Source organism: Vanessa cardui, chromosome 16 (genome assembly GCF_905220365.1).
Source record: "Vanessa cardui chromosome 16, ilVanCard2.1, whole genome shotgun sequence".
Taxonomy (NCBI): domain Eukaryota; kingdom Metazoa; phylum Arthropoda; class Insecta; order Lepidoptera; family Nymphalidae; genus Vanessa; species Vanessa cardui.
Genome location: NC_061138.1, coordinates 6,906,742 through 6,921,835, shown reverse-complemented (window position 1 = coordinate 6,921,835; position 15,094 = coordinate 6,906,742). Strand labels below are relative to the sequence as shown.

The following is a 15,094-nucleotide window of genomic DNA, read 5'->3' as shown; positions in this document are numbered from 1 at the left end:
CATAATAAATCTAAAAATATATGTTGGCGCCATTAAATACTTACTTGCGTACTCCTTGCCAGTGTGAATATCTTTCGCCAAAAATACTGTACTATAACAACCATCGCCAATCAGCTTTCCAAAAATATAATCTTTTGCTGTCCGTTTAGTGTGTCTGTATGTTTCTTTGGACGAATGCGTTGAGGTCGGAGTCTGAACAGGAGCGGCGGCTGCTTGAGAAGCTTGCATCTTGATCGGTGACTCAGTTGTAGACTCTGATGTAGCAATTGGAGCCCGTACTTCGGACGTGGTTTTGCCGGTAGGCTGCAACAAAATAAATATATATTATTGATTTGTTGATTATGTGCAGTTTATTAATATTATTTTTGTATCGTACATTCATTAGAAAGACATACAAATTACAAAGACTTCATTGTCAATTTTAAGATATAAATATCACACAAAAAAAAAATATAAATTTGACAAGAAAAAGTTTCTATAGACACACTTATTACACGCGTCACACAAACACAACACACCTGTGAAATGTCTTTCGCAAATGAATTTGAGAACTTAATTTGCACCTACATTTCTCCTCGTAAGAATCTATTGAAAGACATAAACAGGCAATTTTTCCGTTTGAGATTAAAAAAATTGCAAGTACGAAATTGTTGCAAATTGACGCACCAGCACATTAAGAGTTGAGTTTACAACTAAACGTCTGATGTATTCGAAACGCCGCCGCCACGTTCATTGGCCTCACCAACAGTTCGATGATCCAATTTCTAAAGTTTGCGGCCCAAGTTTTTTGTTCATCTGCTTACGGAGGCGCCAGACAAAACACTGTTTCAATTGAATTCGGCCAGAATAGATAAAAAGCTTTGTTTATAATTAAGGTATTTTCGTAAAGGTCAACCAGAATAACCTCCATATGTTATTAAACATCGTTATTGCGAAGTCGTAATGGGATCATTAGAGGCTCCATTGAGTTATTAACATATAAATATACCTAAATCGCAACCGGATTTTCATAGTTGTGACAATGGACTACACAATCATTCCCTTTCTGGATTAATTCCTTTATTATAAATTTGGCAGTGACGAACGACTGCACAGCAAATTGTCAATTTATGTGGCGCGTGAGTCACTGAAATAAGTTGGTCCATGTAGACCGCAAGTGTGTCTCGCATTCCGCGGCAACGTTCATACACCGCCGCAACGGTACTCCGAGCGCATTCCCACCGCAACGCATTCCGCGGCCCGCGCGCACCTACTCCATACTCGACCTCGATCCCCACTACTAAGACCCTCTACGTCGATGACCGCACCTACAAACACATTCATCAGCCAATTCTCTCTTTCACATGCCACACGCGGTGTGAAGATTTCAGCAACGTCCTTACCTTTGCTCAAAAAGACGTAAATTTTTGGATGTAAAAAGTTGTGTTGTCTAATAAATAACATGGATAAGTTGTTACTCTCATTAAGAAGAAGATAAAACATAGTAATAAAACGTCACACATTACCGACATATTGCCCACGCTTTCAATGAATGACTGTCCTCATGACAAGAAATGTTATCTTTCTTTACAGCTATAAACATTACATTTCAATTTACATACATATAGCTGTTAACATTCAACAAACTGTTTATAAACATTATTTTAGGTTTTGTGTGATCACTATTGAAGTACATTATTTTTACACAATTATGTTATTGTTTTTATTTTTGTGATTTTTTTTATGAATACGACACTTTTTTTATGAAAACCTACATAATTTTAATTTATTTTATCTACTTTTGCCAGTTTACAATTAGGTAAAGCACAAAATATATACAAATGTATTTATTTTTTTAAAACCACATACTTTCATTCGTTTAAATTATAAATAATTAAGTATATTATGTAAAATTAGGTTTATAAAAATTGGGTTTCACCATCGGCGACACATGTTATTTATTTTCTAAGAAGGTCGTACTACTTAAGAGCAAATATCCTTTCAATATGTTTTCAAAACGACGACAAACTGAAACAATAAACAGTAACGTATCTTCACTATGAATATACGTACTACAGAACCAGCAATGCCACAGTTTAAAGAATTTGTATACCAAGAAAAGAATACAATTTGTAATGTAGAATCTTGCAAACAAGGTGATGAATGCGGATCGTGAAGTGTTTGTAGTAGTAAACAAGATGATCACGCAGACTACGCGTGAACAAACAAGTGCCGTGTCAGTGCCGCGCCCGCCATCAGTGTTTGCATCATACCGATCATACGCGGCGCGCTTGTCGCAACTAACAGTGCTCTGTGTGCTTGCACATAAAAATACATCGAGCGAAAGTATAAACAGACGGACGACACAGCGAAAGTTTTTACCGTTTATTTAAATTTTGCCACGTCGAAGTATCAAAATATTTTGAAATGCATCATTATTTAATATACCTATTGGGAATATTTACTTATAATACAATACTAACAAAAAAACATTCCTTTAAACAAGTGTGGTGTTTCATTTTTTACGAAATAGCATTCTATAACCATAACATTACTTACTACAACATGTAGAGAATGCTTTATTAAGTAATAATTTTTCAATACAATCATAGAAGCCGTTGACCTTACCTTTGATTTTGGTGATGGCTGTTTCCCGCGCTTCGTGGAGCTTACGCCGAGAAGTTTAAGAATTCTGTTTGCTGCCTCGAGAAGTGTCGCACTACCCCTCGATCCCCTTTTTACTCTTATGGTCAATCCGCTCATTTCTATACTTCGCATACGTTACCACACCACTGTTTGACTAATGTTCAAAACTATCCAAAACACGATCACAGTTCATGAAGCTTATTGTTTATTGTTTCAAAAACTTCTACACACCTTTAACTAATGTGGAATATTAAAAACAAAAAATACTAAGGAATGTATTAAATTTAAATAACTATAAATTTTAGATTATTATTTAATTCACTATTCTGTGTTAGCGCGCGTGAAAACGACCGAACGATTCGACAGCGCGTTGCAGACTAAAGTAGTAACAAATACAGCGCTTGATGCAGGCGAGACATTGACTACGTCCTCCGCTCAGTAGACGGAATAATCGCACAGCCGCGGTACGTACGGCGCGCTGTTTGTTACCGTAATGTGGAGCTCCCCTTCCCTCCTCTTCTCTTCCGCCACCGCCGACGCCGCCGCCACCCCACTTCTTAGGGCCTGCGCTGCGCTTCATTTTGTAAAAAACTAAAAACGCTGTATGCTACGATTAAACGCATGGTTCCTTATATGCTTTCTTTGGTCAGCATACATAAGTAATTGAAAATAAAAAATAAGTACTTAAAAAAATTAAGAAAATGAATATAAGCAATATAAAAATATATTCGTGATTACGATCAAGAATGTTAAAAATCTTACATAAATATAAGAATCAACACTAACTAATGCTTGCTGTATTTATATTCTATGTTTTGATTTGTATATTTCGGAGATTTGAGGGCGAATATTCGATGGCTTTGACGCAACATGGTGTGGTACGACAGGGGGTGAGACAAGGGGAAAAGGGCGGAGGGTCGAATTTGAACGCGGGAAATGGGAACAAAATCAATAATGTTAAGATGTGCAGCAAGAGCGGAAAAGCAAAGCGATTGAATGCAAAACCAAGATATCTTATACAACCTTAATAAGTTTCTTTTTATGACATAAAAATACTTTAACCAAAAGATAATGTTTCCTAAATTAAATAATGTTTCTATTCTATCTCTCCTTATGTTTAATTTTATTCGTTACATTAGTATTTTATTGAGTTACTCATAAGAGAAATAAAAATGACACATTATCCTATAAAATTATATAAAAACCTGTCCAGCTGTTACTGGCACGTGCTGGCCGATGAGCGCATGTTGGTCACATCTGCAACTGCAAGGCCCTCCTTCATATTAAATTATGAATCAACACGGAGGGCATAAAATAACTCGTCATTGCACTAATTCATTTTTTAATCACTTTTCTGTATACATTGTCCGTATATATATTAAAATAGCAAAGGTGCTAATTCTTCTTTATGTACATTGCTGTTCAACTATAGACATATAGAAAATATATCGAGTATGTAGATATGTGTAATAAAGCATTATAATATTTTATTATGTGTTTACAGTCAACTTTTCGGTTTTTGTAGTGTGTGATGTTATTTATGAGAATAGCACAATAAACATTGTTGAACTTGGTACCACGTGTAAAGAAACATTTTACGTGTCATAAATCATATGTATATTTTACACGGAAAATTGGATACGTGATTTAAACGGATAATGACATCACTAATAAAAGTTACCATACTAATAATCTTAAATATAAATTTTCGTATATCAATATAACTCAATAGACCGCATCATGTTGAATCAAGGTGGCTGTTAAAGTAACTATATTAAGATCATAGAAAAAATCAGTAATTTTACATCTGTCGTTGTAGGTTGATAGATATTGTTGGAGGAATATAAAAAAAGCCAGGTGTGCCGACGGTTTTTTGTCCTTCGGAGAGAGCTCACCAACCCCTGAGCCCCGAAGGCTTCGTTTTAAAATAAAAGGTGAATCGTGCAATGAACTCGCCATCTGGTGCCATCTTATACGATTAAAATAATCAAAATAAATATACACGGTGCAAGCTGCATGTTTTTTTAGCAAATAATATATCAAGCGGATGTTCGGTGCATTTCATTATCAGTGATATCAACAATATATTTGTTATTACGATTTTAAATATGGGCGTGCTTGGGTAGGTCAGTTCTATTTGTTAAAATTGTTGGGCAAACCGTTCCAAAAAAATATTTGTAAAAATTAAAAATTTAGGTCTAACTTTAAACTAACTAACATATAATATGTGACACTTGTCACACATTTTTGCGACAAGATACTATTTGAGATTAAGTAATATAATACGAAATCCGTATCAAAAAATTGTATATATTCGACTAAAAATTGCCCCATATACCTATAAGATTATGGAAAATTAAAGTCACAAGTTCTAAAACTGTATTAAAATTTTCTTTAAACTCAAGCTACGTATACCTATAAATATGTTGATAGAAATACAGGTGAATCAGTTCTGATTACATATCAATTTTGTGTATACCAGAATTGATAAGACTAGTATATCTTCAATGACTGATTATCGTCGGTATCGGAAACTGGCGCCAACAGAGACGAAACCTGACACGCGAAGTGCGAAAAATAACAATTTCTAAAATTCGATTCGACCCTTTATAACCCTTTACCATAGTTATTTAAACAATTATTGTGTCCACATTACATAAAAAAGATGTTACGTAAGATATGACTTAACTGACATTGAGTTTAACAAACCATTTTGCACTATACGAAATGATATTACAATTTCTTTTTCATCGTACAATATTACATTCTAATTTCTAAGTATTCAAAATTGAATACACGAATTAATTCAAGTAATTGAGATTTAATTAATTATTTGTTTTTGATGCCGCATATGGTCATAAGAGATTGTATCGCTGATTAAAAAAAATACCAGCAATTTATCTGAATGCATGGACACAGATGTTCAACCTTTCCGATGCAGAACTAAGCAGGTGCGTTTTTACAGGTGCTATGTTGTTACAGTGAATATATTTATGTATACCTACATACAAATCAATCGCATCGTAAACATTTTACGATAGTGGTATGAACGATGATAGGTAATTAAAATATGTATAAAACACAAACTACTTACGACCACTTAGTGACAGAAATCATTGCACTTGCAATAATGTATTATTTTACATACACGTTTACACGTAGCGTAGTATAATATAACAAATTAGACACGTGTAAAAGTGTAGGTAAACTGAAGCACGAACTTACTTTGTTTTCATTTTCTTAAACCATATATAATTTTAGACGGTTGTTACAATGTTTAGAACACAACCATCATATAATTTAAAAAAAAAAGAATCACTTAACAGTGAGATTAAATCACAAATATTTAATTAAAAATCGTACGTTGTACTTTGGTCAATGAAGTACAAACAAAAACAGTACCATAGTAAGTTTAACCTCAGATAAATGATGCTTGAATACATATAATGTATGCAAAACTAGCATTAATTTATAATTGGAATTATAATAAACGAAATAATATATATATCTGATAATATAATCGATATGTCGGTTAAAAAGCTTAGATACAATAACAGATACTAATTTAGTCATAATATACCTACTATGGCAGCATTGTATTGACAACATTGAGGCGCCTACCAAGGTTATCGACGCGAATGTCTTGAACACCGGCCTTGAGTCGGTCCTTTGACCCTATTTAATGTAGTTTGTAAGTATATACGTTCGTTCTTCGTAAAACACCTGCCTGGGTGCCCCACAAGCGACGCGTCGCACATGGCGTAAATTCAAATATCGATATAACGGTCGGAGTGCATCACCGGATGTTTACCACTTAAGAATATATTGAACCTTAAAATAGAGCACGGTAACGAAACGCATTGCACGCACATACATATACAATAAAAATATTATGTTATCTTTCAATTATATAATACATTTTAAAGTCTTTAAAGTATCATATAAATGTAAATAAATAGAATAGTTTATAATAAATATTAAATATTAAGTCAACGTTAATTAAAATATTGACAATGTAATATTATAAAGTCTTTTTAAATAACCATATAAACACATGTGTAGGTAAAACAAATGAGTTAGAACGAGTTCAAAATAAATTAAAAGACTATTATCAAGTTCCACTACATGTTATAAAGTGTAACATATAACTATATTTAATTTCCTTTAAATGCTAATTGACTTGAGATAATTAAAATACTGTTTTGTACATATGTATCGCTCTCGTGAAACCCATCAGAGCAGTACGGTCGTTGTCCTCAAGGTAGATGAAAAACTTTAAAACAACGCCATATATATAAAGTACTACTTACGAGCTCTTTATGCAGAATGTTATTTATTTATACGCACGATCAGATACAATATCGTGTGGTACAATATACTACGAAAATGTTACACCTGTCCGTTTATAATTTGTTTTGTTCAAAAATTATTTACCCATAATATTATATGCACTTGTTCATTTTATTTTTTTAAAGGCCTTTTTGAACTTGTTACCTTGTTGTTTCACAATAAGACAATATCTTATTTATCGTTATTATAGTACAATAGTTTAATATCGTTACGCCAATCTCGCGTATTGTATGTCGATGCAAGGCTTCCTTGAGTTGGCTCACTGATAACATATTTTCAGTTATGCTCTTAATTTACGTAACATTCATCGGCAAAAAAATTACATATTAATAGAATATAAATTCCGTTGATATAGGTAAACAAAAGTAATTATAATAATTGATAAAATCGCATTATCATTCATTGAGCAATTAATGATACTCTATATAATTTTAAAATTAATCATCCATTCAATTCGATTAAAAGCAGCATGTATGTTATTTTTAAAAATAATGAAATTTCGAAAATAAGATATAAATAAAAGGGATCGTTTACCATTCAGTATTTAGTAACACAATGAAAGGTAATTAAAACTTCCTCACAACTTTTAAGGCTTCCTTCTACTTTATATCGGTGTAATATGTATGTAGTATATTTTCGTAAACACTATCACACTTTACTGGTCTAGTAATTAGCTTATAATGCTACAACTCCAGAGGTATAAGGTTCGAAGTTAGGTCACACTTATAAAAAGTTTTTTAAGCCCAATGTCAGTGTTTTTTCTCTTAATTAACTCGCTCAGTAAAGGTCCGGATTGTGGAAGTTTACACTCTCGTGCCTCTAAAATATCATAGAACCGTTGGTCCTGCGTCTGATCTCTCAACGGTCGTGTTAGATTTGCCGAGAGGGAAAGTGCACCTGTTTGAGAAGCATTTATACATTGTTTTTATTTTTATAATAAAGGTATGCGAAAGGGCGCAAGGGGCTCTTAATGGCGTCATAAACGTCCATTAACACTTGCGCTCTAAGAAATATGTAGAATTCCTGACGTCGCCAATGAACCACTAACTTAACTAAGATGTCATGTCCCTTGCTCCTAAAGTTATTTCTTATGGCTCACTTATTCCTTAAACCAGAATATTACAATTCTAAATATTGCTTTTTGGCGGTAGAATATCTGATGATTGAGTGGTACCTACTCAGCGTGGCTCGCACAAAGCCTTTACCACAAGGTAATATGGCCTGTGCAATCGACTTGTCTTTATTGAGAATGTCGCCCTGGTCGAAGTTCAAATGAGGTTAACAAAAAATTACAATAATTATTTATTTATTTTTTAATCAAATAATAAACATTATGTGACATTATGTGCCTTATTTTCAAATCATCGGTTATCAAGTCTTCTATTAGTATACCTGTGAAGGTTTCTTTAAAATCGATACAATTCTCAGTTATTTCATTCAAATGATTATAAGATTTTATCGCAATATTCTATTTGGTAACCGTATAAATAGATAAAAAATGTCCTCTGACGACCTGGTGTAAACTGGTTGGTCCTCTCGCCAATCTGTCAGTCAAACGTTGATATGTAACTGGTTACAGGTCGGATATTTACTCATGACATTTCTACATATTAATTAATAAAATCATAAAGTTTCCTATATTAAAAATATACTGACCTAATATTCTAAGCAGGTCATAATTTTATTTGTTTCTAAAGCATTGTTTCATAACTTATCTGCATAATTTTCTCCTACGTTCATAAGACAATCTTACAATGTCTTACATTTTTTCTTCTGAAACATCATCTTATCTGCAATTCAAAATGAAACTAACAAAACAAATAATAAATTCAAACTAACACGCGGACGCGGTAATAAATCTTCCATTCAACAACGGACTAATGTAGCGTAGGAAAAAGTAAGTTATATTTAGATATGTAAATATTCCATATTAACATAAATCTATTATGGGAGACATGGTTAAAAATACGAGGTGGGATTTAAAAGAGAGCGGCAGTTGGTGACGACGACCATGTTATAGCCGCCGTACGCATAATATGCCTGGTATTCCACCCAGTGGAATTCCTTCTACTTACATACTTTTATTCACTTCCCGCGCGTCTAGACATCGATATTAGGGATTCGTAGCTAAAATAAGTCTTAGTCCACTCACATAAGATTTCAATTACAATCAAAACTAAAAGCTTTAACCCGTATAAAAACGGCCTCGCTGTCCTCGGAAAGTGCATTGATCTCATGGCGCGTCCTTCTATGGTACAAAAATCGCTGCACGTGATATGCGCATCCCTTTCTTATGACAAGCCATTGTACGCGTGCGAGAAGGATATGAAAACGTAGTAAGCAGGATGCGCGTAGCGAACTGCGGGCAATACACCCAGGCGGGCGCAATGAACGGCGGCCATTAACGTGGAAGTACCATACCACGTTTTGGCGCCAACCGTATAGGGAATAGGGAACAGTTCCGTAAGTATACGTCCTATACGTTTTATCTTTACACATCTAAATTAGAATACAAAAATAGAGGGCCGGGATTTATGGAGACGTTGTTATAAAGACAGAGAAAACTATAGTCCAATTTGTTATTGATAGCTAGCGGTAGCGTAGACTATATCGTTGGTGATTTAAATAATCACGTGCTACACTATACTTAGCTTCTATTTTCTAGACTAATGCCAAATTTATATAATACCGATACGGATTAATTTATTTTTATGAACCATTAGAAATAGTCACAAAGAAGATTTTATGTCAACTGAGTAATACAAAAAATAAGGCACATAAAATAGTAAACAACCGCCATGAAAACCATAGACCACGTGCTACATTCATATAAAAAAAGTACACATAAGCTCGAATTAATTATAAAAATAAACAAAATACTTTGTACACATAACTCTATGCATTTCATTATATGTATCTCATATAATTACACTATATCGCTGTATAAAACACCTTTTGTAAAGTTGGCGCTAAAATCTGTGAAACATCAAAATGGCGGCTACCACGTGCTTCTCACGTTGCTGCAAACTTTGAGTATTTCAGTTGCTGACAAATTTAAGGGTGGAATTTGATTACTAATGTAATAGAGCTTGTTATTAAATTGAAAAATATTTACTTTAACGAACAAAAATTATTAAATCGTTTATATTTAAATGATTTCACATAAGAAGTAAGAAAAATAACTAGTTCTTATTATTGAACGTTTCTTAAAATTAGGTCAATAAATCTTATTTTTTCAAAGATCAGAACAACCAAATAAAATGTAGAAAAACTAAAAGGGCGCAGTCGGCATTGCTTCTAATCCCCACTTTGATGTGTGAGTGCAAATTCTCCGAAGGACGAGATCCCTTCGCCAATACGTTCAACTCAGTTCGATGAAGTCGCCCGAGACGCCATTGACCGTTTCATTTTTAAAATAACGTACTTAAATGTTAATAATAATTATGTATGTATCACAATTTTAAAATATAACATTATTATTAGAAGACTAGAAGCAGTTTTTAAATATGGGCAGTATATTAATAAATCTGCTCTGGAATTGTTTAGTCATGCTTATCAGGACACTTTCGGGCTCTTTGTATAAGTCCACTACTATATTTTATTAAATTTCGGTTATCATTGTATAATTCTATTTTTTTATTTCAAAATTATGTGATTCGACTAAAAATGAAAATGATGTAACAAGAAAACATTAAGTCTGAAGTTATATGGCGTGAATCAAACGAAGGGAATGCGCGCTTGGCGGCGCGCGCCGACGCGGTCGTTCGCCGTTGCACGCTTGCATCCTCCGTGAGGACTACATTCCATACATTCATAGAGTCCGCAAAATATCCTTTCTAAGAGACACAGTTCTCCGTTAGCTACCAAATAAATTATATTATTCACTACAGGAAAAGACCAGATGTTGGTCTATGTTTGTACATTAATTAATTTCAACATAACGATATATTCGAGAAATTTATTTTTGAAACAAATATCTCTGAAACAGCGACAAGAAATTACATTAAACTCTTTTTTATTCGTAATAATAGTAAAAGTTTAGTAGCACGCGTTGCATAGGGCTTTGAAATTGTGCATGTATGGTATACAACGATATTTTCGAAATAAAAAGAAAATAATTATTTATTACAAAAAATACATTGTGTATGGATGGCGCTATTTTTTTTTTTCTTAAACGTGTTATATATGACTGCGATGCTTTTACAGAAAACAAAAATGATATATGTACGTGCCGAATAACAAACGATCTTCCATCACGCGCATGTGCTGCGGTTTGCAATGTTGTCATTGAAAATTAAGCAAGATTTTTCATTTTCAATATATTGTGTAATACATATTAAACGGGAAACCTTCATTCGCGATTCAAATACATTGAATTATTTTATTTACAATTGAAAGAAAAAATATTTTTACGAAATATTCAAATAAATTATTCAGTCTTTGTTACATTATTTACAATTAATTAATTATGTATAAAATATGTAACATCACTTATGTAATGAATTTAGTGTTATCATCATTCATTACAAAAGCTATATTAGTTCTGTTTTATTTTCGTTTTAAATAATGTTATAATTAATTAATATATTTAATAAATAGTCATTGTGTTCAATTAATCATAATATTTATCGTTTGTTTAATAGATAAGAATAATGTTGTTTGTTTATTTTCTTGTTTAAGACATAAATATGCTTTTAAAAAAATGTTTTATAATTTGCACGTATCTCTCCTGTTTAATACAATGTGATATTATTGATTATCGAGACGAGTTATCCATACGAATACTTAAGTATGAAACGACTATGTATAGGAATATATGTATCATGTACCAAGTGTTTAGAGATTGCAAATATATGAGCTCTAGCGTACATTCCGAGATATCTTCCTTTCACAGTAACTTTCGAATTTAATATAATTATTTATTACTGCACTTATATACTGTGTCCTCCGAATATTTTTCGGCGAGGATGTCTGGAAGAGATCACTACTATTTCTTGCGATGATTTTGCTTTTATTTTCATAATTTTAAGTTGTTTTTGTTTGAATGTGCTATAAAGACTATTCATAATATAATTTAAAAAGTATTGCCATTAAATTAAAATATATATACAATTAAATATAAGAAAGAAAAAAAGATGTTGGTAAGATATTCAAATCGTCATTATACAAGATATAAAAAAAATATACTTGTACTATCAAGACAAACTAACAAGAAACTCAATAACAGAGAAAACAACGTGTTTTACACTTATTATATTCATGTAATTAAGCAAAATTTTGTATCAGTCAGACGTAAATAAAAGGACAGGACGCAGGTAGTAACGAAGCTTATAGAAGTAACACAAAAGTACCGACCATTGCAGGTATTTTAAGGCCGTATTTCATTTCAAAGTTTATTTAAATTCAACTTTACTATATATTATCAAAATAAGCTAGTATTAGTTTAAATATACCTCTTATTTGGAGGTATGTATGTACGTAAATATGTATATAAATAGGTATGTACGTATGTATGTATGTGACAGTACGTGGGAGAATTTATTAATTGACATAAATTTTAAACGATAAAAAATCGTAAATGGAGGTATTCATTTACGATTTAACTAAATAAGAAAATGTATTGTTACATATTTTTTATTTACCTTCCATTCACATTCACCTTGTTATTAGAAAGTATTATTCACACTTCGCAAAGAAAACAAACTCACAATGTATACAGCAAAGCACAGCGGATTATCATCGTATGTTTATTTCAGATTTTTCCGCATACATAGCCAACTGTTCTCTTTTCCTTAACTTTGTTTCTATACGTTTTTCTACATTCAATGCTGTTAAAGATATAAAGCAAGTTATTTATAAACGATTAATTTATTTGTATAATGATTACATAAAGCGTACACATACTATGTGTAATAGACGTTTTTTATTGAAATCCGCATAACATCTTCATATTACGTAAATATTGTGCAATATAATATGATATAAATAATTGAAAAAGATTACGATATGCTATAAAGTTTAAAGCAAACAGGACCTCTTGGGTATAAACACGTGCGGTGACAAATATTCCTGGCAGCTTACTTTCATTTGCCGTAACGAAAAGGATATTGTAAGGGCGAGTGTTCATTGCCAAATTATTTATCTTTAAAATTTGCGTCTACCGTTTGAGGTAGGAATTAATCTCGCACTTGACCGGTTTTATTTCTATTCTATAAACGGCGACTGCCAAGGACACAGGACGCTGGGCAAGCTGCGTCATTGCGCTCAGCCGCTAAGGTTGTAGACCCAGTCATTCACACGACTTTAGCACGCTCAACGTACCTCTATCCAAATTTATGAAATATTATTCATTTAAATTTTATTGCCCATTATAATGTTATCATAAAATGTAATCTTTATTTATTTCAAACGAACCCGATGCCACCATATTTACATCGTGATAAAATTGTTTGTTTTTTTTTTTAAATAATAATTCATGTATTGTGCCGTTGTTTAAGCGAATTTAAAAAACAGAAACATAATAAATCAAGGATGCAGTTAATAAATGCGCTATAAATTATGTATGCTTACAAGAAAAACTGACAAAAAGCTATTACGCATGTAATACGAATATAAACAAAGCTAAAAAACACGTAAGAATTGAGTAGATAAATAGTAGGTAGAATCGTGTTCTACACAATAGGACTTTATTATAGAAAATGTTTATAATTGACTACATATTAGTTTGAAAATAAATCTTTAAATGCTTTAGAATTACAATGAGTATATTTTAAATATTATATGTATATAACTATATACTTGCGAATGGGTAAGTGGGCCAACTGAAAGAAAGTGGCCACATCTCTAAAAAAAAATATCGCTCTAAGAAATGTCAAACTTTCCTTACAAAACATGTCTGCGCCAACAGCCTCGCAAACTAAGACATTATGGCCCCTGTGACTGTAGTTACTGGCACACCCTTCAAACCGGCACAATAATGCGTATGAAACAGCAATTTTGATGTAATATATATTGAGTAGGTAGTATTAATCCGGATGAGCTTATACAGAAACCTACGACCAAATATGCAAGTCTTGGGCAGATAATACAAACTACATAATCGCTAACCATATGAAGTATCAATGTGCGGGTGGTCTCCTCTGTTGGTGTGGACTTTGCTTCTCAATCGTCGCATTGTCCATACTCAGACAGGCCAGTGCGTGGTTCGAATGCGTGCCAACTTTAGTTTATTTCCAGGGAAGTTGTTTAAATATTAAAGATATAAATATCCGTCACGATAATAATATTTTTTATTGTTTTATTTTATATTTTTATTGTATTTTAATTTAATTTGAATAGTTTCAATTTTAACAATAAATCAGGAAACAGGGATTAATATATAATTATTAATTTTAAAAATTGTCTTTATATGTGATATATGTTAAAAATATATACATATAATTTCATAGAATTCAAAGCGTTACTGTAAAAGGTATTTTTATAAATTTTTATTTTTTAATTTTTAATATTATCGTTTAATTACATGTGTTTTCCAGAAGGTAAGTGAGTAAATATAAAGGGTTTGTTTACCTAATGTTGTTAAGGGAATTATACCCTTAATAGGAAATGTACTTACACAATACTGTATTTCTTTATTACGAAAAAGAAAAAAGGATCATTGTTTTAAGAAAAGTTTGTTTTGCTGTATGATATACCGAAATTTCATATTTTTATATCTACCTGTGTATAAGGGTCTACTTTGATATAAAAGAATACCAAATGACGACATCATTCGTTTGAAAGTTCGTTATAAAAGTTTCTTGACAAGGAAAACAAAGATATATCTTTCTAATATTAGTATCAAGCAAGCGATGAACAACGCACGTGTCCTTGATAAAACCTTTGCATCTTCAGAAATTGGATTCAATTGGCACGCCGTAGTGTAATTTTCCTGCTCGTGTTCGCACCACGCGACAGTAAACCCTTACATTCTTACATTGTACGTGATATAGACCAAATTGTTGCGATGTTCATACAGATTATTCGAAAATGTGTGCCATACTATTTTAGGATATATGTATATTACTACTAGTAGACGCCCGCGGCTCTGTCGTGTTTTAGGGTGTTGGTTGCCATGTGT

General features: G+C 32.3%; 1 protein-coding gene across 2 annotated transcripts in view; it reads right to left on the bottom strand.

Moving 5' to 3' along the window:
- The window catches only part of LOC124536484 (3-phosphoinositide-dependent protein kinase 1), a 68,753-nt gene that overhangs the window by 3,739 nt on the left and 49,920 nt on the right, over positions 1–15,094 (bottom strand). Inside the window, exons 1-2 of one of the 2 annotated variants that reach the window (XM_047113036.1) lie at positions 2,608–3,106; positions 45–303 (exon numbers count right to left, since the gene is read on the bottom strand). In XM_047113036.1, the coding sequence (XP_046968992.1) occupies positions 45–303; positions 2,608–2,757 (409 nt within the window). In that variant the 5' untranslated portion in view covers positions 2,758–3,106. Of the gene's footprint in view, positions 1–44; positions 304–2,607; positions 3,107–15,094 lie in introns of those variants that run through there. The other variant, XM_047113037.1, reaches the window with a different exon arrangement.